At 35.6% G+C, this 26,570-nt stretch overlaps 1 protein-coding gene across 1 annotated transcript in view; it reads right to left on the reverse strand.

Annotated features, from left to right (window-relative positions):
* DHTKD1 (dehydrogenase E1 and transketolase domain containing 1) overlaps positions 1-18,789 on the reverse strand; it is a 65,667-nt gene extending 46,878 nt beyond the window's left edge. Inside the window, exons 1-2 of the mRNA XM_051963031.1 lie at positions 18,555-18,789; positions 232-387 (exon numbers count right to left, since the gene is read on the reverse strand). Of these exons, the coding sequence (XP_051818991.1) occupies positions 232-387; positions 18,555-18,714 (316 nt within the window). The 5' untranslated portion in view covers positions 18,715-18,789. The remainder of the gene's footprint in view (positions 1-231; positions 388-18,554) is intronic.
* Positions 18,790-26,570: the final 7,781 nt, after the last annotated feature.

Below are 26,570 nucleotides of genomic sequence, written 5' to 3' on the forward strand. Positions count from 1 at the left end.
ACTAAGAAGTCCATCTTAATTCAGATGAAAAAGTACTGTCACCAGAAGATTCTGTTAGAATAGAAGAGCATTTTGACTTCCCACCCCAAATATTACCCTTGAAAGCTCCAATTCATGTTTTGTTTTCAATAAGCAGAGTATGAACTGCATAGATATGAAATGGAAGATTGATGCACATGAATAAACTAGGCTGACGGGCCTCTCGGCACAATGACTGCTATTGAACTTTACCTGTGGTATTGAAGGGTCCCTGAAGAGTCTCAACAAGAGTTTGGATTTCAGGTACAGTCTCCATCACAGATTGACCGGCAAAAAGAGGATTGATTTTGGCAGCTTTATGGCCATGTTCACAGTATGCTGTGACCAAACGGGCAAGAGCATGATCAACTAATATAAAAGGAAAAAAAAATTTAGCTTATTAAAGGTTTTTTTTTATTATTTTTTTTTATTTTTTTTTAATTTTTTATTTAATAATTACATTATATTGACACTCGTTTCTGTTCCGATTTTTCCCCCCTCCCTCCCTCCACCCCCTCCCCTAGATGGCAAGCAGTCCTTTATATGTTGGATATGTTGCAGTATATCCTAGATACAATATATGTTTGCAGAACCGAACAGTTCTCTTGTTGCGTAGGGAGAATTGGATTCAGAAGGTATAAATAATCCGGGAAGAAAAACAAAAATGCAGATAGTTTACATTCGTTTCCCAGTGTTCTTTCTTTGGGTGTAGCTGCTTTTGTCCGTCATTTATCAATTGAAACTCAGGTCTCTTTGTCAAAGAAATCCACTTTCATCAAAATATGTCCTCATACAATATCGTTGTCGAAGTGTATAATGATCTCCTGGTTCTGCTCATTTCACTTAGCATCAGTTCATGTAAGTCTCGCCAGTCCTCTCTGTATTCATCCTGCTGGTCATTTCTTACAGAACAATAATATTCCATAACATTCATATACCACAATTTACCCAGCCATTCTCCAATTGATGGGCATCCATTCATTTTCCAGTTTCTAGCCACTACAAACAGGACTGCTACAAACATTTTGGCACATACAGGTCCCTTTCCCTTCTTTAGTATTTCTTTGGGATATAAGCCCAATAGAAACACTGCTGGATCAAAGGGTATGCACAATTTGATAATTTTTTGGGCATAATTCCAGATTGCTCTCCAGAATGGTTGGATTCGTTCACAACTCCACCAACAATGCATTAGTGTCCCAGTTTTCCCGCATCCCCTCCAACATTCATCATTATTTTTTCCTGTCATCTTAGCCAATCTGACAGGTGTGTAGTGGTATCTCAGAGTTAGCTTATTAAAGGTTGTCTAAAAACAGAAGATATAGCATTATACACAAATTTTAAGGCCCTTAAAAACTAACCAGAACCTCAGTAAATGGTCAAAGAATATGAACAATCAATTGCAAGCTATTAATAATCATATGAAAGAATGTTCTAAATCACTAATAATACAAATATACAAATCAAAAAAAATCCTAAGCTTTCACAGTATACTCAGCAAATTGGCAAAGATAACAAAAATACAGGAATAGTCAGTGTTGAAGGGACTGTGGGAATATAGGCACATTGTTGGTGGAACTATAAAACCATTTTGGAAATCCATTTAGAATTATGCAAATAAAGTGATTAAAATTTTCACATTCTTTGAGCCAAGATTCCATTACTAGGCATCTATCCCAAGGAAATCTTTGATAATAAAATGTCCCAATATAGACCAAAATAATTGTAATAACACTTTTTGTGGCAGCAGAAACTGGTAACAAAGTTGATGCTCATCAACTGGGAAACATTTAAATAAATTGTGTTACATGAATGTAATGGAATTTTTCACCTGAGCTCTGTCAGTCTGTTCTATTATATTGTGAAATGGAAGAAATAATGTATATTAATGTGCTGTATGAAATAACTAAGTTCTTTAGAGAGACCTTGAGAGTGTCCTTATATTGCTTCTTCTGACCACCATGTGAGTGCTTGTCTAATGTGAGTTCTCTCTAAAATAGTCTTTTGGACAAACGTATATTTCACATTCTAATAAGGTGGCAAGTTCATTGGAGTTGCATTCCCTGCATTAAAGTTTGACATGGGAAACCTTGGCACAGGACTTCCCAGCATGGAATGCCCACATCAAAGAAGGCACCATGTTCTATGAACAAAGAAGAACCGAAATAACTCAAAAGAAATTTGAGTTGTGCAAATTTAGAGAATCCATCCCAAATGTTCACATGGACTATTTGTGCTCTACCTAAGGTACAGCATTTGAAGCTCATATTGGTCTAATCAGCCAAAGCATGACATACCATAACTTGATTCTAAAATAATCATGTCATTTTGGTCTTCTTTGAGAACTAAGAATAACAACCAACCAACCAAGAAATGACAAAATATGATATATACAGTGAAACATGAAAAGATATGTGATTAATATGATAAATACAGAAAAGAACAGAAATGCTTCATAAATTGATTCTGAGTGATATATGTTGAGCCAAGAAAACAATATATGTAAACAAAAACTACAGCAATGTAAACAGAATAATAACAACCACCACAAAACAATCTGGAGTGTGGAGTTGGGGAGGATAATGGGAAAAATTTTGAAGATATAAAAATGAAAGGTATCAATAAAATTAATTTTTTAAAATAATTGTCATCTGATTTATAAAAAAGGCAATGTTTCCACCTATGTCTGCCATTAACAGTTTCTTTTACAATTTTCTCTATGACTAGACTTTATTATTGTTTCTTTTTAGTGATTTCATTGATGTGGGAAACCATTGAAACAGAAACTCTCCTCCTCCAACATATCATAGATGCCAGGAACACTAGGTAAATAATTTGCCTAGTATGTGTATCAGAGACAGGACTTTATCTCAGGACTCGCTGACTCTAAGACCAGCTCTCTAGCTCCTTTGCTATGCTTCTTTTCAGAATACTTAATTAATTACATTGGACTCTATTAAACTGAGATGGCTTAAGTCATGAAAGGTAAAGTTTTTCTTTTAATGTTATTTCCAAAACTGATAAATAAGAAAGGAAGGGGAAGAGGTGCTAACTAGTCAATCAAGCAATCACTTATTACACATTTACTATGTGCCAAGTATGTTAGAACTGGGTATACAAAGACAAAATAATTCCTGCCCTCAAGAAGCTCTCATTCTGGGGTCATTCTGGGGTAGGAAGCTATAGAAACGTATAAGTCTAAACAAATACAAAGTACATTCAAGATATGGAAGAAAATACACAAGATGCACAAGAAAGTAAGGGAACAGGCATTTATTAGGCATCTATTATTTGCCAAGCAGTGTACTAAGCACTTTACAAATAATATCTCATTTGATCCCCATAGCAGTTTGTCTGATTAATGGATTATGAGATTTTGGATTCACTCCTGCAATAAGTCATCATTTTTAGCTTAAGATAGTTTAATGATTACAGTAAAAATGGAACAGTACAATTACAACACAATAGTAATATTGTGATAAGCACGATAACAAAGACAGAAATAGAAGTAACAATATTGAAAGAAAACATTAACAATTTGGGGAATCGCCAACTTCTGAATCAAATAGCTAGAGAATCCTGGTGTCATAGCTTTCAGAATCTCGATTGAGAATGTCCCAAGCAGAGCGTTCTCTCCATGGGTAAGATTCCAAAGAAGATTAAAGGACTTAAAGGACTCATGTATTACTAGACAAAGAAGAATCAGTGCCAACCAAGAAGGCTTTCAAACCATCCTGGACATCTGCATTGGTGGGGGAGTGGTAAGGGATAGCCAGCCTACTCAATGAGGCTCTGGAAAGTTTTTTTTTTTTGTTTTGTTTTGTTTTTCAGGGAATTGGCTAGGTTTCTCAAGACAAATTACTCAAGATGTTTTGATCTTAAAGAACTGGCCTGAGGTTCCAATGGTCTTGTGATGAAGAGAGCCATCTACAACCCAGAGATAGGACTATGAGGACTAAGTGTGGGTCACAACACACTATTTTCATTTGTTGCTTGCTTGTATTTTGTTTTTTTTTCTCATTTTTTCCCCTTATTGAGCTGATTTTTCTTGTGCAACATGACAATTTGGAAATATATATGCACATTGTTTATCAAATTGGATTACTCATCATCTAGGGGAAGGGATGAGGGTAAATGTGAAGTCCGGGCTAGCTCCCTGGAGGCCTCAGAATCAGCCCGAGTCAGGATAAGCAAAAGTCCTTGGTCTTTACGAGAAGAAGTGAAGGGGATGGACAAAACTTCCACAAGCTCTCCACCAATCTCTCTTCTCCTCCTAAGTGACCCTGGCTTGTCTCTCTCCACCCCCTAATCCCTCCTATGATTATCTGTATACACCAAAATATTGAGCCAGCATGGAATAGTGAGAAGGGCCATTTTTCCAAGCATATACTAATAGAGTTATTGTCCAATAGGTAATTAGCCTTAAGTGCTCGGTTATCTGATTCCAGTGCACCTATTCCGTTTTAGCCCTTTACAGGTAAAGGAGAGAATAATTTGAAACACAACGTTTTGCAAGGGTGAATGTTAAAAATTATCTATGCATATGTTTTGAAAATAAAAAAAAAAACTTTAATGAAAAAAAGAACTGGCCTGGTTCCTCAAGGTTATACACTGGTCTCTGTCTAAAGTTTGTCACATCTCTAGGCTTAGGTTCATCTTTAGGGCAAATAAGTGCAAAGCCTGCACTGAGACATGGAGAAGCTACTATACTGTGTACTTACCAATCACAGCTCTAGGAGATTGGTGCAATTATCATCTCCATTTTAAGGTGAGGAAAGTGAAGCAAAAAGAGGTAAAGTGACATGCCCAGGGTCACACAGCTTAGTAAATATCTAAGACTGAAAATGAACTTAGGTCTTTCTGACTTCAGGATGAAGCACCCTACTATTCAGTATACCACTTTACAGCCTATATAGGCCTTCTAGAAACAATTTTTAGAAGTAATTTTTCATTTGTTGTTTAGTAATTTTCAGGAGTGTCCAACTCTGTGAACCCTTTTGGGATTTTCTTGGCAAAGACAGTGGGCTGGTTTGCTATTTCCTTCTCCAGCACATTTTACAGATGAGAAATTCAGAGAAAAATATTGAAGTGACTTTCCTAGGGTCACACAGCTAATAAATGTCTGAGATCACATTTAAATTCACAAGACAAATCTTTCCAACTCCAAACACCACATTCTATCCACTGCATTACCTAGAACTTATTTAGGTTATACTAAATCAAAACTTTGTTCTGCTTATACAAAGAAAAGCCCAAAGTGACAGAGTCCCTACATGTCTCTGGAAATCTCTTTAATCAAGCCATTTGAGTTCCAATTTATAGTTTTCCCTAACAAAAGGCAACATTACATAATAGTTTAAAAAAAGTTACAGAGTCCAGATGGGAAACAATTATAATTTTGTTTCATTAAACAGAACTATAGTTAAACAATTTTCAGCATATCCTTGCAAAATCACTTTCCTAAAAATCACTCAATCCCACTTTGACTTTTCCCTTTAATGAATCTCTTTTCCAGATAGCCAAAGATGAACTAGAAGATATCTCCATTAATTGAAGCAATATTTCTTTCTTCTTTTAAGCCTAATCCAGACTTTTCAAGAAAGAGGGTACTATTCTTAAGTGGGTCACTGAAGGGCTCCTTGCCTTTGTTCAGTAACAGCATTAATACTATCCTTAAGAAACAGAATTTCTCCTAAATGTTCTTGGAGGGTACCTCATAGAAAATGACTATATCTTTTTTGGCAAGGGGGAAAGGGAATTTAGTGAAATGCACAGGTTCAGAATTAACTGATAAGTTTTCTTGCTCAGTTCTTGTCAATAGCACCATTGCCCTAATATTATTTTGTAACATGTAGTCATACAAAGCACTAGAAGCTAGAAAATCAGAAAAGGCCTCTTGTCTCAGAACTTGAACACATTTTAGAAGGAAGTTAGAATTCTAAGAGTCAAGGTGAAGACGTATGGGAAATAGCTCTGCAAAGGCCAAGGCAAAGATGGGGAATTGAATGTTGTGTATGAGCAAGTTGCTCAGTTTTGTCTAGCTGTCTAGAGGAAAGGGAAGTAATAGGTAATAAGCCTAGTAAGGTAGATAGGAGCCAGAATATGAAGGGCTTTTAAATATTAAACAGAGAAGTGTTTATTTTCATCCTCAAGACAACAGGGAGCAAAATAGTAGCCTCTGAAACCTCTTGAACGTTAGCAGTGACATAATCAAACTCATGCTTCAGAAGATTAATTGAACCACTAAATGGAAGGATTAGAAAGAGAAGACCGGATTAGACCAATTAAATGGCTATTTCAATAATCTGGAAAGATTAGACTTTACATACATTAAAAACAACAAGAATCTAAAAAAAAATGAATAGCCTGATTCTTAGAGATGTTTGTTTTCGAGAAAAAAAAATCAGTAATTGTGATCCTTATTGTCACATTTTAAGGATATAATTGTCAAATTTTTATCTTATGTTACCAAAATGTTCCTATCATGCAAGTCCCTCTTTTTCTACATTGTGCATATTGCATATACCCCACACACATGTATACCCAGTCTTTCCTTTAAAAGCAGTTACCATAAAATAGCAATTTTTATCTATTTCTCTTTGATGTTCTAATTTTCAGCCTAAATTTTATCCCAAATCTTGTTTAAGAAATACTGTAAAGAATTAAATCCATGCTTTCTCCACCCCTATTCTGAATTTGAAATTCTTAACATATCAAACTTTGTTTGAAAATTAGATTCACTTAGAGCCAAAGGACATGACATTACTAATAATTAGGTACAAAGTACACAAACTTTCTAGATCAAAGTTTAATCAGTAAAAACATCATTATACAAGAGATTGTCATAATTGTAGTCAACTAGTTTTTTAAGTCAAGGCAAATTTTGGGAATAATTCAAAGTCTTGATGAAAGTCAAATTTTCAGAATAATTTCATCTTAGTCAACAATACAATGATGTTTAATAAAGGGCATTAGAATAAGATTACAAATATAATTTTACCCTTTTCCACTTCTAGTTTATTCTACACACACACATACATATATCCTTTTTATTTTACATATGCCTGGTATTCAAAAAAAATTTCAATACAATTTCAAATAAAATTTAAAACTGCTGGGATACTCTATATCTGTGAATTTGGGGTTCAGCCTTTATCTGTAATTAGAAAGTTAATGCATTGTCAATAGGCTATCTAGAGAGAATCATTAATAATTGCTCACACTTCACATTTTGCCAATCTAATCCCTTTCATGGCTAAAGAATAAGAGTATTTTTAAAGACAGCGGGCAGGGTTTATAGGTGAGGTTTTGACCATGAAAGAAAGAAAAGCCAGTGAAATAATGCCTTCTTTTTAGCCCTGTGTCCTAACTACATATGACCTATAGTTATATTTATTGTCAAAATAAAGACACAAATGATGTGCCACAAAGGAGTAACACAATAACAGACTCTAAATAAAATGCAATTTTGATTTCCTGTATGTTTTATTATAAAGGTAAAAATCTATTTTTGATAAGCACTCTCAGTGGATGTCCCACAGGAAAAATTCTCCAGTTGATGAACTATTGACAATTTTTTTGATGATAAGTTTGTTATCCAAGATATATAAACCATGCACACACATGCACATATACCCACCCAGGTATATCTATTCTAGATATATGTCTATCTAGATATATCTATACCTATGTAAAATAATCAAACCCCAGTAGATTTTATAAATGGTCAAAGGATAAGAACAAACAGTTCTCAAAAGAACAACAAAGTATTCATAATCACATGAAAAAGTGCCTCTAAATCACTAATAAGAGAAATGCAAGTCAAAACAATCCAAAGGTTTTATTGTATACCCTATAAACTGGCAGAAATCACCAAAAATTGTTAAGAGTCAATTTTAGAGGAGAGGAGTAGAAAAGATCCACAAATAACTCATTGGTAGAGCTATGAAATGGTTTGACCATTTTGGAAAGCAATCTGGAATCAGGCAAATAAAGTAAACAAAATATCCATACCTTTTAAACTAGAAACAACATTGGTTTCCATTACCCCAAATAACTCATAGAAAGAATAAAGTCATTACACATTCCAAAATATTTATAGTAGCCATTTTTGTACTAGTTAAGAGTTAGAAATAAAGTAGATGCCCACCATCTTCAGTTATCTGATGACATTGGGCAAGTCATTCCCTTTAGTTTTCAGTTTTCTTTTTATCCAGTCATCTCTATAATGAGGAAAATATTTTTCTTCTATTTAGTTTTAGCTAGCTTATAAATTTTTTATTATAATTCTATTACATATACACAATTCTGTTTTATGTCATAATTCTATTTATTTCATATAGATTATCTAAGAGTCAAAGAAAAGTAGACTTAGAGTTTAGAGGTTAACAACCTCATTTTAAAGATAAAAAAGTTAGAACCAGAGAAATTAAGTATTTTGTCCAGATTCCCACAGATAGTAAAATGGCAGAATTAGGACTTGACCCTGGTTCCAAAGTCAGCATTTTTTCTATTGTACCACATCCGAACAGCATAAGAATTATTAGAAAATGAAAGAGATACCTTTCTAAATTATAGATGGAAGGAAAATCTATAACCAAATTAAAAGTGAAGACCACAAAAGACAAAATAAACAATTTTGGTTATGTAAAATTTAAAAACCATCAGGGCAAACAAAAATTAATGCAACTAGAATAGGAACAACATTGTTGGATAGGTAAAAAAAAAAAAAAAAAAAAACTTTGCTTCAGGTATTTTTGCAAAAAATAATCCAAGAGATATAGGAAATTGACACAATATAAGATTCTTGTGGAAGGCCAGGGTTCCCCACTATTTGTGGCTCTCTACTTTTTTGGTATTAGTTCAGGAGGCATGCAAGAAAGGAACTTGTCCCTCCTCAAGAGGAGGCAAAAGACAGGAATATGCAGGTGATCAGTGAGACACAAGACAGAAAGGAACAGTTAGGCAGCTGATCCCAGTTGCCTTTGCATTATAGAGAAAACAGAGATTCCCCACCTTGAATGCCATAGCAAAGATCTAGAAAGACCTCTTTGATATGAACAAACAATTTTAAAGATAAGAAATGCCAGTGATCAACAAGGAGAGTCAATGAGATCAAAGTTCATTCAAAAGAGTTTCCCAAATAATCTGCACAGGAAAAAACAAATAATAATATCCAAATGCCTATTGTCAAGACTGTGGAATCCAGTTAAATATTTTATGATATTTTAAAAAGTGATCCAAATCCTAGTAATAGAAGACAAAAAGATGGGGAAAACAACTAAAACAGATCAGGTCTTTTATAGAAGAAATCTTTCCTGAGAGTGATAATTTTAAAAGCATTGTAGGACCAATTTTTAAAATATTTTAAAGAGGGGAATTATGTTCAAATAATTAAAAAATTGTAGGACATATAATGAAAGAATAGAAAGTTAAGTCTAACTACATAGTAACTATACAGATACATAAGAGACATAACTCCTGTTCTCAAATAGCTTACTTTTTTTTTTGCTGAGGTAATTGGGGTTTAGTGACTTGTCCAGGGTCACACAGCTAGAAGTGTTAAGTGTCTGAGGTCACATTTGAACTCAGGTCCTCCTGCCTGACTTCAGGGCTAGTGCTCTATCCACTGTGCCACCTAGCTGCCCCTCAAATAGCTTACATTCTAATAGAGGAAAACAATACATACAGAAATGGTGTGTAAGGAAGGATATTTTGGTCCAGGAAGTCACAAAGATGTTAGGTGAAGTCTATTATGGTTTCTAGAACAAGAAGGTGGAGAAGGAAGATGCTTATAGTACACCAGCAGTGGTCAGAGTAATTACAATTTGGAGTCAGCTAGATATAATGGATGCTTACCAATCATATCAATCAGTACAGTATATCTCTAGGATTCCAGTAGCATCAACCATAATCTTAAGAGTGCTGACATACCAGGAAAATGGCCAGAATGAAACAAGACTGAGAATGCAGCTTATAAACAGGTCAGTTTAGGATAATATTAACAATAATAATGATGACAACAATAATAGCTAGCATTTATATAGAATTTTAAAGTTTGCAAAGGGCTTATCCTCACAATTATGGCAGATAGGTATTATTACTGTCACATTTTACTGATGAAGAAATAGATAAATAGAAGTTAAGAGACTTGCTCAAAGTCACATAGCTATTAAGTGTCTAAAGCCATATTTGAACTCAAGTCTTTCTGATTCCAGATCCAGCTTTAACCACTGAGCCACCTTATTGAGCTGTCTCATTCTTATTCCCCAGTAAGTTTACACCCCAATAAGAGTGTAAATTCCCTCCACCAAGACATGTCATCTTCCATGTATAGTCTTAAGAGATTTACCTGGAGGATTATATTACAAGTCTGGGGAAACATATTATTAGCCACAAAAGACAACTAAGAGGGCATCAGTAACTATAAACATATAGATCTATTACCTCTTTAAAATCTTTGAGAAAGATCTCCACAAAGATCATGAGTATTATTGTCTTTTTTTTTTTTTTTTTTGGATCATGGGTATTCTTAAAGAAAACATGTTGAGCCAGATTCTTCCCTCACATTTTGTATAACAGATCACATTTTTACAATCATACAAATGAAATATCTCCCCTCCCCCATGCTTACTGATTACAAATAAGAATTTGACCCAGGCTCTCTACCATCAACGTATTCACACATAAGTTAAAATCACACATGATTCCTAAATAGATGCAATTCCAAAAAGAACTTGCCAAAGATTCTCTGATTAACAATAACAAATAAGGCATAAAATAAAAGTATTTACCCTTTTTACAAAATATGTCATCCTTCATGGAATCCAAATGAAAGAGAGCTTCCTTTAGGGGCTTTAGTTTGTGAATGATATACAATATCACATTCAGTACCAGAATAAGACTACTCATTTGTTTGGCCTAATAATTCACAAAAGAAAGTCAAGAGATGAATCAATTAATCCACAAGCCCTTATTATAAGCACTATACTAGATACTGAAAATTCTAAAAGTTTATTTTAGAAGATGTGAAGAATGGCATTGTATAGGCAACCCACTGAAGTAGTCTACTCATATGTATCTTAGATAAACCACTGCAGATGGACAATAAACTGGCTCCAACACTAAACAGGAAGATAGTAAACTATATTCTTTTTCTAGATTAAATTTTGTTTTGTTAATTCAATGAAAATTCATTTCTCTTTCTTTTGCCCCACTCCTACCTCTTTTTTCAGAAAGTAAGAAAAACAAAATCCCTTTTACAAATACATATGCTTGACATATAGTCAGGCAAAACAAATCCCTGTATTGGTCATATTCAAAAAAATGTCTCAAACTGTACTTTGAGTTTCTCATCTTTGTGTTAGAAGATGGGCATTTTTAGCAAGAGTCCTCTAAAATTGTGATTGGTCATTGAGTTGATCAAAGTTTCCAGGTCTTTAGCTGTTTATTTTTACAATATTTCTGTTATTATATGAATTGTTCTCCTGCTTTTGCTCATTCCCCTCTGCATGAGTTCACATAAGACTTCCCAAGTTCCTCCCCTTTTTCATTTTTATAGCATTCACTACATTCATATAACTTATTAGTTATTTCCCAATTAATAGACATTCCTCAGTTTCCAAAGTAGGCTATGTTCTATATAGCCTTTCCAATAATTCTAAGTTAACTCCCTGACATAAACACCTCTCTTTTTAATCATAACAATAAGCATTTATAATAGTAATGAATGTAGAAGGATCAATATCCCAATCTCTTGATGATGATGATGATGATGATAATAATAATGATGATGATGATGATGATGATGATGATGATGTGAGCTAGGGAATATGTGATACATCCAGAAAAATATTGTTGCTTTATTTCTCCCAGCGACCACCCTCCAAAATGGTTTGATCTCAGTACTCCTAAAAAGATTCAAGAAGGCAAATAGAAAAATCTTAATGGATTGAGTTGACTACTGGAAAAGTCCTGCAGGTTACATCCTTAGTCTCTTGTCCATTTCTATAATTTTGCTGTTCTCATTCAGCAGTGGAAAACAAATTCCCATTTGGCTTTGCCCTCTGTCTCTTATTAATTAAACTTGTTTTTTTTATCTTGTTGGTCAAGATCATGACATGTGGAATACTCGAATATTTTGTCTTTTTTCTTTTTCCTTCCAACTATGCTCCTTGTACTGTGCTTGTTAGAAATTTTTTTTTTCCTATTGGCATATCAAGAGTCAGTTGCAGCTATAATGGCTTGCACATTCACATCTCACAAAACAAGGAAAGAGAGAGAGAGAAAAGGAGAGAAAGCAGCACCAGCCACTACATCTTCCACATGCTAGCTACCTTTACATTAGTGTATATGAAAAGAAAGAAAAATCAAATTTAGTAGAATTCTAGATTGATTTGAAAAGGGACACAAAACAAACATTTTTTGTTGGCAATTAATTTGGCCCTAATAATAATCATAATGATGAAAGCATTTATAATGGTAAAGGTTTGGGTAAGATTTTATTTTTCATTCTACGGCTTTTGATTCTCTTTTGTTGATAGTTCTTGAGTTTAAAATCAATTAAAGAAGAAAAATTAACAATTATGCATTTATCCTAAGTTTCTTTCTCCTTGGTGACTCTTTTCTCCTGCTGTGTTCTTTTTTTCTTTCTATGTCATTCCTCTGCCCAAGAAACATTTGCTATAAGAGTTTTTTTCTTTTTTTCAGTCGTGGATAGATAGAAGATGGGAAGGAGAGAAAATAAATGCTTATCAATTGAAAAAAATTTTCTTAAAAAAAAGGCAATTTTTAATTCAGTAATTTTCTCTTGACTCTAAGAAAAAACAGGAAAAGGACATTTAAAGCTCTTCATAATCTGGTTCCAAGCCATCTTTATAGATTGATTTCCCATGACTATCTTATCAAGAACTCTACATTCCAGCAAAACTGACTTATTTATTTTATTTTTCCCAGCCACAACATTCTCCTGTTTCCTTCTTGAAGTCATTCCCAAGCCTAGAAAGTCCTCCCTCTACACCTCTGCTTCTCAAAATCCCAACTGCCTTCAAAGCTGAACTCAGGCACCACTTCTCATATGAGATTTTTTCTTATTCTTTTCCCATACCACCTCTGTTGTTAGTGTGGCCAATATCTGTTAGGTCTCCCTGTATTTTTTAAAATTTATATGTCTTTTATAATAACTTCTCTGTGTAAATATTATTTCCCCTATAGAATGACAGTTCTATTTCATCTTTTCTCTTTGTACATTAGAGAAAGTCAATAGTTACGTAATGAATGGTTGATCTTAACTCTTTTTACACGTTCAAATATCATCTCCTCACAGATGACTCTCAAATCTATTACCTACAGTTCCATCTATACCTATATATTCAGCTCAAAATTTCCCCTGAGCTCCTCCTGCAACTTGGAAGCAGCCACATAATTCAACAGAGAGAGAAGAGAGCCTCAGATAGGACCTAGTTGTGTGATCCTGGGGAAAGTCACATAACCTCTGCCTTCTTCATTTTCCTCAACTGTAAAATGGGGATAATAAAGGCACCTATCTTTAAGGGTTGCTGGGAGGATTCAATTGACTTTTTTAAAGTGTTTACCACTGAGAAGGCACTATTACAGAAGTGCTTATTCTTATCTCTTGTGTTACCTGATAGATGTAATCTTAGCACGCTGTCAGCATCTAAAATTCAATAATTGCAAATTGAAATTTGTGATCTTTCCCCTTCAACTCACCTCAAATTGAAACTTCTTCTGTCAATGGTGCCTTCAATTTTCCAGTCACCTAGAGTTCACAGCCTTGGGGTCCTCTCTCACTCTCTAGTCTCCCTTCTCCCTTATCTCTTGCCACCCAAACAAATCAGTTCCCAAGTACCATCTCTTGTATTTCCAAAGTATCTCCAAAATCTATCCATTCACATAGCTACCACCTTATTTCAGGCACTTGTAACAATCTCATTTGGACTATTATAATATTCCCCCCAACTGATCTCCCTGATTCTAATATCATCCTACACCAATCCCTTCTCCAACCTATGGCCAAAATATTTTTCCTATGTCACAAATTTTATCTCTGCTCAAAAATACTAATAGGCTTAGAAGAAAAGAGACAAAATTCTTAATTTGATCTTCAAGCTCCTTCATGAACTGGCTTGGACCTGATTTAACAAACTTCTTCATATACTATATTCCAGATGTCTCCAAACTTTGTTTTTACTATGAGGAGACACCCTGTTTTCTAGAGCTAAGGCCTAGCAAGCAAGCTGTATCTTGAACTTGGCATAATGACAATCCTTTGCACTCACTCTGAATAAACTCTACTGCTGCAAAATCCTAAGACTGTTTCACACCAATGCCAAAAGGTCCCTGAGCTCAGACAAGCACCTGCAAGATAAATGTTCTGGTCATGAAGTCCTGCTATGATCAAACTTTTTTCATTGTTGTTGTTACCCCTCATTGTCAAGGCTACAACTCACTGGATAACAAATGGTATATGTATTAAGATTTGGCCTTACTAAACTAGATCTCCATCTAGAGAAGGCTCTGGTACATGTGTCTAGTTTCTCTCTTCTAACAAAATAAAAATTTTGCTTATGACTGCTGTCAGTCCTGTTTTTTATTTTATTTTATTTCTTAGAATTAACTCTGATATGAGCTCAGATAATTTTTGGAGTTAAATTGTAGTTGTGATAACCTGTGTGAATGATATTTTTAGAGTTAAGACCAGTTGCACAACCTGTGACATTCTGGTCATTTGTTTTTACACATGATTCCTGGCTATCACAAATAGTACTATAACTTTATATCTGCTTCTCTTTAAAGTCAGTTGAAGTACATCTTGTGAAATTTCAGTTTCCTTCCCACTCAGAATGTTCTCTCCCTTTTCAAATATTTCTAAGGCAATCTTTTTAGATGTTTCATTGATTCTCAACCATACCCTACTCTTGTAAAATACTTATCCATGATGACAGATCCAAGTATAAACTCCCTGACGGCAGAGATTGTGTCTCTCCTCTCCTCTCCCCTCCCATCTATCTTCAGGACCTAGTAAAATGCCTTACACACAGAAGGCTCTTAATAAGAGTTTGATGAAAGAATAATGAAGAATATGAAAGGATTGAGTTGGGGTATCAGGATGGGAGGAAACCCACCCAGAAGACTAAAGTCTTACCTAAGAAATCTGAGAGATAGTATAACAGACTAAGCAACTGGCTAAAGGTAAGAAGGGATAGGAAAAGGATAGGAAAAAAAGTGAAGGAATTCCTATGGCCATGAAGGCCATATTCCTTCCGATGGCTGTGCCTGGAAGAAGTAGGTATTACATAAATATTAACTATAATAATAATAATCATTATTATTATTATTTGGGGGATTAGGAAGTAGGTAACACTATTTTTCAGAGTGCTGGCTTGGTCTCAAGAAGACAACTTTAAATCTTACTTCAAACACTTATTAGCTAGGTGACCTTAGTTAAGTCACTAAACCTCATTTTCATCATCTATGAAAGATTTAAATTCAATTTTTTTTCAATTTGATATGATTATATTATTTCCCATTTCAAGCTATATTTTCCCCTAGCTCCATGCTATTTATGTCTGAAAAGTTCATTTATAGTAACATAATCTCTCTGTCTTTAAAAACTCTTTGTTTTTAAAGATTTAAGTCACAGAATAGTAATTATCCAAATAGGGATAAGAATTAATAAAAAAAAAAAAAAACTGCAGTTCCAAGTAGGAATTTTTTTTAAAGAAAACTGCAAATAAGAGATATTTTTGAGGAAAAGAAGCACTTTTCTCTAAGCTTTTTTCTTTTTTTTTAAAACAAAGTATGAAAATACTTCGTTAAAAATAAGAATAAAAATAAGTATTGTTACTCATCTTAAAAACAAATAACATCAGCCAAAGTCTATGATACATAGTACTTATTCCTTCCCTCACAATCTTTCAAGGTTATCATACACTATCATACAAGGTTGTAGTTACACTTTCCAATGACACATTTTAAAATCTGCAAGTATACAATATATCAAACTCAATGAAAGAAAGTAGGTAGGGAAGTTGCTCCCCTTCTTTTGTTCCCCTATATATAAGAACAAATGTTTTTAAAATGGGCATATAGGTTCAGTGCTCAGGAAAGGACTCAGGATTTATTGTGAGAGGACAGGGATACAGGTGCTGCCTCAGCTAATTTACTACCTCACTGACTTAATGAAATACTTTTTGGACTACTCTGTATTGTGCTTGAAAACAGAGATATCATATAGTTTTTCTTTCCTATTATTTTGTTTTCTACTATTTCACATTATTCAGGATGGATTTTTTTTTTTACTTTAATATTTTATTTTTTCTCAGTTACTTGTAAAACAATTTTTAACATTTGTTTTTAAAACTTGAATTCCAGATTCTCTAGGTTCCTCCCCCCCCCCCATTGAGAAGGCATATGTTGAGCTTATGCAAAATATTTTCATAAGTCATATTGTGAAAGAAAATATAGATTTTTCCCCTACCCCCAAAAAAATCTCAAGAAAAAATGTTTTTAAAAAGTAAATTTCAATCTGTTTACAGACACAATCATTTCATTCTCTGGATATGGACAGCATTTTTTTATCATACGTCATTTAGAGTTGTCTTGGATCATTTTATTACTGATAATAGTAAAGTCATTCACAGCTGATCATCTAAGAATATTGTTGTTACTCTGTACATAGCACATTTTACTTTACTCAAATTCATGGAGGACTTTCTAGGTTTTTCTGAGAGAATTCTGCTCATCATTTTCCACAGAACAATAATATTCTATCTATAATCACATACCACAATTTGTTCAGCCATTCTTCAGCTGATAGGCATCCTCTCAATTTCTAATTCTTTACCTTGAGAAAAGAGTTGCTATAAATATTTTTGTAGTTATAGGTCTACTTCCCTTTTAAAAAACCTTTTTTGGGACACATGCCTAATAGTGATATTGGTAGATCAAAAAGTATAGATGATTTTTATGGTCGTTTGGGCATAGTTCCAAATTATTCTATGGAATGGTTGAATGAGTTCACAATTAATGGAAAGAATTTTTAAATATCCATATTGGAACAGATGTTCTCCAGCATCCCTTTTTGTTCCAAATGTAGGATCCTAGTAACATAGTATACATAATATTTAGGCACACACATAAATAAATATATGTCAAGCTATTGAAGCTAAAAAAAATTGTATTAAGACTTTTGAGACACCCTAAAGATACTTAGATCCAAGGGGGGGCAGAGTTTCCAGAGCATTTTATTATATAGTACAAGTTTCTTTGCAATAAAAATTCACTGTAACTACCTGAAATATGGATACGAAATACAGGGGGAAAATTTACATTAATTCTAATCATGAGGTTAATAATAATAGCTAATGTTCATATAGAGCTTAAAGGTTTGCAAAGTTCTTTACCAATATGATTTCATTTGAACTTCACAAAAACTCTTTGAATGGGTGCTGTTTCCTCCCTTTTATAGATGAAGAAATTGAGGCAGATAAAGGTTAAGTGACCTGCCCAGGATCACATTGCTAAAAGGGGTTTGAAGCAGGGTTTGAACTTAATTCTTGATTCCAAGTCCAATGTCTATCTAGTAAGAAACAAAATAGCACAGGAGGATTGAAGTGTAAGGGACAGAAAAGATTAGAAGCTATCTATTCCAAAATCCTCTATTTTACATATGAAGAAACCAAGTTAAGTGATCTGCTCAAAGGTCCACCAGTGATGGAGCCAAGATTTGAATACATTTTGTCCTTTGATCCCAAGTTGTTGTTGAGTTGATTTTCAGTTGTGTCCGGTTCTTCATGACCTCGTTTGAGCTTTTCTTGCCAAAGATACTGGAATGGTTTGCCATTCCCTTCTCCAGCTCATTTTACAGATGGGAAAACTGAGGCAAACAGTTCCTTAAGTGACTTAGACAGGGTCACACAGCCAGTATCTGAGGCCACATTTGAACTCGGGAAGACAAGTCTTTCTTGACTCCAGCCCCTGCAACATCAAGGCATTCCAAAACCCTTCTAAATCAGCCTCCTTCCAGAGGCCTCATTTCATCCTGAGGGCCCGCAATCCGGACCTCAGGGGCCTCTGGGCACTGATTCCTCCCAATCCTAGACCACGTTCCTAAAGTCCTGGAACCCAAGACCTTAGGAAAAGAAGGTCTTTGTTTTCTTCTGGTTTTGAGGATTCCCCAAAGCCCGCATCTCGCCTTCCCTTTCGTTTTCCCTCCCTGTAGTGCCGAGTACTTTCTCAGCTATGGGCTTCTCAGACGCTCCCCCACCAGCGGGACCACTAGGCCCTGTTGCACCGGGCGCGCCAGCTTTGCACGCCAACCCTCGGCAAGAGAAGGGGACGTGGAGCCTGATCGAGAGGGACACGGCACGCATCCCCCAGCCTCCCCTCGCTCCAAGACCACCCCGTAAGAGCCAAGATGAACAGAAAGGCAGGCGAACAGCCAGAGGAGGTGCGGGCAGGCGGAGCCCACAATCGGAACGACCCCACTCTTCCCTCCCGGTCTCAGTCCCACAAACCTCCTGGACGCGCTGGGCCTCCCCGGGGTTCCCCGTTTTCCCGCTGCTTCGGCCGGTAGCCGTAGACCCCTCGCTCCGTCTGGTAGCCGCGGCCGAGGAGGTGTCGAGGGATCCATCCGAGGTTCCGCCTGGCGACTACAGCGGCAACAGAGTAGGCCATGGTGCCGACGCCTGCTGGCAGGCCTGGAGGAAGACCAATTGGCCTAGCGGCGACTCGGAACCCCAAGGTGTGCTAAAAAACAACCCATGTGCGGGGTCCAGGGCCAAGAAGCTCCGCCCCCGACACCGCCCCCGACCCTGATTGGCTCATAGGAGACCGGCCCCGAGGAGAAAGCCCGCCTCTGCCCCTCCTCCCCCAGGAACCAACTCTGTGTAGAAGCTAGAGGGGAGAGAAGAAGTGGGCGGAACTTTCACCACCAGGAATATTTGGTTTTCTTTTAGAACAAAGCACAACAAAACCTATCAGCCCTCTACTCTGTGGCCAATGGAACGTGAACTTTTCATTTCTGTCGCCCTCTTTTCTCACCAGCTGTACCCACTTCTTCAGCCCCAAACTAAAAACTACAAGACTTCTCCCATTACCCAAATTTGGCCCTGGGAGAAAAGGGAAAGAATAGTGGAAGAAGATCGGAGGTGAAATAGCTAGATGGTAGTGGATAGAGGGGCTGGACTTGAAGATCTCAGTCCAGATTGAATCTCAGACCTTAATTGTGTGACCCCAGGCAAGCCATTAAACTTTCTCGCCAAGTTTTTTCACTTATAAAAGGATACACTTATTTTCACTTGTAAAATAATAATAATAATGGTAAAATAATAATCTCACACTGGGATTTAAATCAAATAATATATGTAAAGTTCTTTACAAATCTTAAAATTATATAAATGCTAGCTTTTATGGGAAGACAGAGGATGAAAAAGGTAGACTAGAAAATGAATGTTTTTCCTTTTGTAAATTTAATCTGAATCCTAGATCTAGAAACCATCTCAACTAACCTCCTTTTACTGATGAAGAAACCTGAGCCTAAGGAAGTTAAGCTAGCAGAAGGTCACACAGCCACTAAAAATCAGAGGCAATATTTGAACTCCCCATCCTCTGAGCCAGTGTCCTTTTCACCTTGTCACAGATTAGCTAATAAAGGAAAGAAAATGAAGACCAATTGAAGAGAAGGAATCAACTAGAAAGCAAAACAAACTTTGAAGAGAGGACTGTAATTGTAAATCTATAGATTATACAATTGAGTTGTCTAGGACAATGTATTTTAAACTTTTTCAATAAAGGAGATAATAATGAATTGCCAGTTAAGACCAGAAAGATTTATTTATTCCCACCCTACTGCCATCCAGGCACCCATCAGTTTCATCTTGTCCCCCCACACGCCATACTCTAAAATATATTTTGCATTCACAAAACAGCTTTTTTTCTGATAATTTCCATTGCTCAAAAAAAAAAAAAAAAAAAAAAAAGAAAAAGGTATAACTTTCAAACACCACCAAGTCTGGTAATCCACTCTTTTTGGGAAAAGAAAGCTGCCCTAAGACACTACTCCTGATCTTGGTAAAACAGTTCAAAGAGACTGTGGCATAACACTTTCAGCCAAATCCAAGTAATAGCTAAGCAGAAACATATTCATCCATCCTTTCTTAGAAAAAGATTTCATCAACAAAAGGTATTGGGAGTCTTGATCTGAAGAATCCCTTTGGGTTTTGGTCTATCCCTGAGATATTGTTCTCATTGCTTCATTTTTGGATCTGTTGAGCCCACTGAAGTCAGAGAATCAGTAGAATGGACTGATATTTCCTGAAATGAAATATATTTATTTCTACAATCTCAACCCACAGTGAATTGCCCTCATTTCACATACAAGTGGTACTTTTTGTCAAGTGAAGTGAGGTTCTGTGTTGACATTTTAAATGGTTGTAGTAGTTAATTGTTAACAGGACAACAAGAAATCCTTTTTGTCTCTGTAAAGGGTTGAAACTCTGAATAGGTGCACTTGAATCAGACAACCAAGCACTTAAGGCTAATTACCTATGCTAACTCTATTAGCATGTTTGGAATTTCTCTTCTCACAGTTAATGCTAACTCAATGCTTGGGGTTAAGAGAATTGTAAGGAGGGGTTAGAGGGTGGAATGAAATGAGTCACAGTGACTTGGGAGGTGTACAAAGAGAACGGAGGTTAGGGAGAGCTTGTGGCAGTCTTGTCTATCCCCTTCACTTCTCCCCCTAAAGACCAAGGACTTTTGCTTATCCTGAGTCTGGCTGATTCTGAGGCTTCCAGGGGGCTAACCCGGACTTCACATGTGTCCTCTAACTGAAGAAGAAAATCAATTGAATAACAAATTTAGGACTCAATAATTAACGTGAGAAGTTGGGTATAATTAGGAAAGGAAAAAAATCACAAAAAAAGATTTGAATGTTAGGTAAAGGAATCTGAGCTTTATTTTATAGATAAATAAAGGAAAGCCAGGGGCAGCTAGGTAGTACAGTGGATCAACTACCAGCCCTGAAGTCAGGAAGACCTGAATTCAAATCTGGTTTCAGACACTTAACACTTCCTAGCTATGTGACCCTGAGCAAGTCACAACTCCAATTGCCTCTGAAAAAATTTTAAAAAACGGAAAACCATTGGAGATTTTTGAATAGGACAGTAACTAAACTGTGTTTTAGGAAGATAAATATGATGACATGTACAGAGTGGTTTAGAAGAAGAAGGTTATAAAGTTGGGATTAGACCAATTAATAATAATAATAGCATTTATATACACCTACTATCTTCCAGGCATTGTGCTAAGTGCTTTACAAATATTTCTGTATTTGATTCTCACAACAAATGGAAAGTAGATCCCCATTTTTGTCAAAAAAAATTGTCCCTATTTTACAGTTGAGGAAATTGAGGCAAATAGAGGTTAAACAACTTGACAATCATAACACAGCTAGTAAGGGTTGGAGGTTGTATTTGAACTTGAATTTTCCTGACTGTAGGTCCACTGGTCTATCCACTGAACTATCTAGGTGGAGGAACGTGATTTTAAGAGATTTCATGTAAGAGAAAATTAGTAGTGAATGAAATTAGGTAGTGTCAGTGGGAATAGAAGAGGTACTGAGGCAGTAAAATCAAAGGTGGGAGAGTAGTGAGAGAGGACAGTAGACTGAGATTGGATTTGGGAGGCAGTTAAATATGTACTCCTGGAGCTAAGGAGAAAAATAGGAAAGGAAGATAAAAATTGTTAGGTACCTTAAAAGGGAATAATTGTTGTGTACACACTGCTGTCAGACTAACCCTCCTAAAGCCAAAATATGATCATATCAATACCTTTGATATAAATATTAATTAATAATCAAAACCCTTCAATTTTGCCTAGTGCCTATTGGAATTCAAATTCCTTATCTTGTACCAGCATTGAGATACTGTTTGAAGTAACTTGTCTCTCCTATTTTGTATCCAAAATACAGTTGAATTCAGTATTGAAGAATCTGTCTTTAGTGATAGAGGACTCCCTTTTCTAACACTGCACTTCAAATGACCTAGGACATTTTCAAAAAGTAAACTACTTCTGGACTTTTGGGGGGAGAAAAAAGAATACTCTAACTTCATCTCAGAAAATAAACCTCAGAAACATAATACCTATCTCTTTTTTGTGCATGATAGGTATTCTTTCATTCATTTAATAAACAATTATTATGCACCTGTTATTTGCAAAGCATTGTGCTACATGATACAAAAGATAATAGTACCCCAGCACCCTTTCAACCTGCACTCATTCTGGCAGGCCAAGTCCTCAGACAACAGCTGGTTACTCTCCTCTAGCCTTTGCTTAACCTAGGAGCTATCCTAAGGGCTTGGGGCTTTTCTAGTGTTCTTATTCATGATTCCCTATTCAAGTGTTTCTTAAACTTTTCCCACTAAAGATCCCTTTTTTCTTTCTTTCTTTCTTTCTTTCTTTCTTTCTTTCTTTCTTTCTTTCTTTCTTTCTTTCTTTCTTTCTTTCTTTCTTTCTTTCTTTCTCTCTCTCTCTCTCTCTCTCTCTCTCTCTCTCTCTCTCTCTCTCTTTCTCTCTCCCTCCCTCCCTCCCTAGTTTATTTGTTTGTTTTGCTGAGGCAATTGGGGTCAAGTGACTTGCCCAAGGTCACACAGCTAGGCAGTGTTAAATGTCTGAGGCCAAATTTGAACTCAGGTTTACCTGACTGCAGGGCTAGTGCTCTATACACTGCGCCACCTAGCTGCCCCTTAAAGACCCCTTTTCACCCAAGAAATTTTTACATGACCCCAGCTAACTAGATATATAAAATATGTATACAAATCAAACATCTACTGATAATAAATCATGATTTCATCATCCCCACATTCAGTTATTCAACTGCATATGGGGTTGAGAACCACCATTTAAAAAAGCTTTGTGCTATCTGATGTGTTCCTCCCATTATTAATCATCATTTTCTATATCCTCAATTTCACTTAACAATTTATCATTAATTATCTTTTACAAAGGTCTGTATCTGAAGGAAAGAATTTGGAGCACACCTCTCCTCATGCACATACATTATTAGGTTCTCTGGAAAAGAGGATTCAGATTTTTGACTGTTATAAAATATCCCTCCAACAAGTTTACTTCTGGGCATAGCACAGCTGATGGATGAATCATTCTCTTACTTGCAGGACACAGAATCCTAATTACTGAGTCCATTTGCTATTGAGCTGGGTCTAGCAAATAGCTGCTTAGAAATCTGTCTTCCCTAGACTTCTGAGACTATCTCTGTTTGCTGTTGGGTCTTCTTACCTTTTCAAGTTCACAAAGTTATAACTTGATTCATTTCATCTCCAGTACTAATTCACTTAATATCAGGAAAGAACAAACCAGAGAGACCAAAAGACAGAAGACAGAAGACAGAGAGACAGAAGAATCATGCATACATGGACATACAAATATTCTTAAAAGATATAAAAGAAGAGTCAAACACTGATACATTGTTGGTGGAATTGTGAATATATCCAGCTATTCTGGAGAGCCCAAAAAGTTATCAAACTGTGCATACCCTTTGATCCAGCAGTGTTACTTCTGGGCTTATACCCCAAAGAGATCTTAAAGAAGGGAAAGGGTCCTGTATGTGCAAGAATGTTTGTGGCAGCCCTCTTTGTAGTGGCCAGAAAATGGAAACTGAGTAGATGCTCATCAGTTGGAGAATGGCTGAATAAATTGTGGTATATGAATACTGTGGAATATTATTGTTTTGTAAGAAATGGCCAGCAAGATGATTTCAGAAAGGCCTGGAGAGATTTGCATGAACTGATGCTGAGTGAAATGAGCAGGACCAGGAGATCATTATATAGTTCAACAACAATACTATATGATGATCAATTCTGATGGACCTGGCCATCTTCAGCAATGAGATGAACCAAATCAGTTCCAATGGAGCATTAATGAACTGAACCAGCTACACCCAGCAAAAGAACTCTGGAGATTACTATGAACCACTACATAGAATTCCCAATCCCTCTATTTTTTCCCACCTGCATTTTTGATTTCCTTCACAGGCTAATTGTACACTATTTCAGAGTCCAGTTCTTTTTGTACAGCAAAATAACTGTATGAACATGTATATATATATTGTATTTAACTTATACTCTAACATATTTAACATGTATTGGTAATCCTGCCATCTAGGGGAGGGGGTGAGGGGAAGGAGGGGAAAAATTGGAACAAAGGGTTTGGCAATTGTCAATGCTGTAAAATTACCCATGCAGATAACTTGTAAATAAAAAGCTATTAATAAAAAAAAGAAAGAAAAGAAAAAAAGAAAGGAGTCAAAAATGTTTTCAAATAAATTTATAAATGAAAGGTGTTTGTTAAAATAAATACATGAATGATATGAGAGTGTCAGATGAAAAAAATTGGAAAAGAACTGAGTTAGGGAAGGAAAAATTGGAAAAACACTTAACAGCTCAGAATAGGAAGTACAAAGCTTTGTTCAAGCAATGAACTGCCTGAAAACCAAATAAAGGTTAATGACTTAATGAGACAATTAGAAATATTAAAACAGAATCCAAAAACTGAAAAAATGACCTGGAAAGCAAATTAAGAAAAGATAATTTAATAATCATCAGATTACATGAATGTCATGACCAACAGAAAGAGAGAGAGAAAGAGAGAGGAGAGAGAGAACCTAGCTGTTAATTTCAAGAAATAAAGGAAATATAAATAATCTACTGTTTGCCTCCTGAAAGAAATCTTTTTTTTTTTACTTTTTAATTTTTTTAATTTTTCTTTTTTTTATTATTATAGCTTTTTATTTACAAGATATATGCATGGGTAATTTTTCAGCATTAACAATTGCAAAATCTTTTGTTCCAATTTTTCCCCTCCTTCCCCTCACCCCCTTTCCCAGATGGCAGGTTGATCAATACATGTTAAATATGTTAAAATATATGTTAAATACAATATATGTATACATGTCCATACAGTTATTTTGCTGTACAAAAAGAATCAGACTTTGAAATAGTGTACAATTAACCTGTGAAGGAAATCAAAAATGCAGGTGGACAGAAATAGAGGGATTGGGAATTCTATGTAGCAGTTCATACTCATTTCCCAAGTTCCTGAAAGAAATCTTAAAATGAAAACTCATAGGATCATTATAGTCGAGAGCTATTATAACTAGAGATTCAAGATCAAAGGAAAAAAATACACACACACACACACACACACACACACACACACACACACACACACATATATACACAGACACACACAAAGTAAGTAAGCTACTAGAAAAAAAGAATTCACATACTAAGGAGACACAGTAAGGATTCACATAGGTAACCTGTGTTCTAAAGTTTATTTGCATAATAAGACTCTTCACTGGTAAAAACGGATCATTCTATGTTTCATATCTGTAGGAGGGATAGAAGTGAGGGTTTGGAAAAAGAGAAATCTTTGGTCTTTGGGTTTCCCAGCTGCTGAGAGAGGGGTAAAATAAGAATTTATAGTAAGCCTACCTTGTGCCCAGGCACTGTGTTTATCTTTATAAATCTTTATAAATATCATCACATCAAATCCTCATCTTACGATGTAGGTGCTATCATTATCCCCATTTTAAATTGGGTTAATTGAGGCAGAGAAAGATTAAATGACTTGACTAAAGTCACATAGCTAGTAAGTAAGTCTGAGGCTGAATTTTAATTCTGCTCTTCCTGATTTCAGACCTAGTGATCTATTTCACTAGTTTTCTCTAGCAACCTAGCTGTTCCAGAAGATACTCAATTCCACAGTCTTCAGGACGCTGGAAGGAGAGAAAGACTCAAGAAATATGCTGATATATAAAATTATAACCTCAATTATAGCCTTATCTTTAACTTTTTTCACTAGAGATTTTGGATAACTTCCCTATGGATGAGATTTGCAACTTTCCCTCTCTTGCTTGAGTTAATATTGTTTACAATGGAAGAGTTTGTTCATTCTATATATTGTCTAATATGTGTGTGTGTGTGTTTCCTCATTTATGCTTTTTATCTCTGATTTCTAGTTGCTATTGGCTTGCATAAATGAGCTTATTTGCTATTTACTATGGTAATTTTGTGGTCTTTGTCTAACTGGCATTTGGTGGGAAGGGAGTCAAACCCTGGATATATAACTTGAAGAACTTCTTTTCCATTAAGAAAGAGTGAGCAGCAGCAGGATGAATACAGAGAGGATTGGCGAGACTTACATGAACTGATGCTAAGTGAAATGAGCAGAACCAGGAGATCATTATACACTTTGACAACGATATTGTATGAGGACATATTTTGATGGAAGTGGATTTCTTTGACAAAGAGACCTAATTGAGTTTCAATTGATAAATGACGGACAAAAGCAGCTACACCCAAAGAAAGAACACTGGGAAACGAATGTGAACTATCTGCATTTTTGTTTTTCTTCCCGGGTTATTTATACCTTCTGAATCCAATTCTCCCTATGCAACAAGAGAACTGTTCGGTTCTGCAAACATATATTGTATCTAGGATATACTGCAACAT

Source organism: Antechinus flavipes, chromosome 5 (assembly GCF_016432865.1).
Source record: "Antechinus flavipes isolate AdamAnt ecotype Samford, QLD, Australia chromosome 5, AdamAnt_v2, whole genome shotgun sequence".
Classification (NCBI taxonomy): domain Eukaryota; kingdom Metazoa; phylum Chordata; class Mammalia; order Dasyuromorphia; family Dasyuridae; genus Antechinus; species Antechinus flavipes.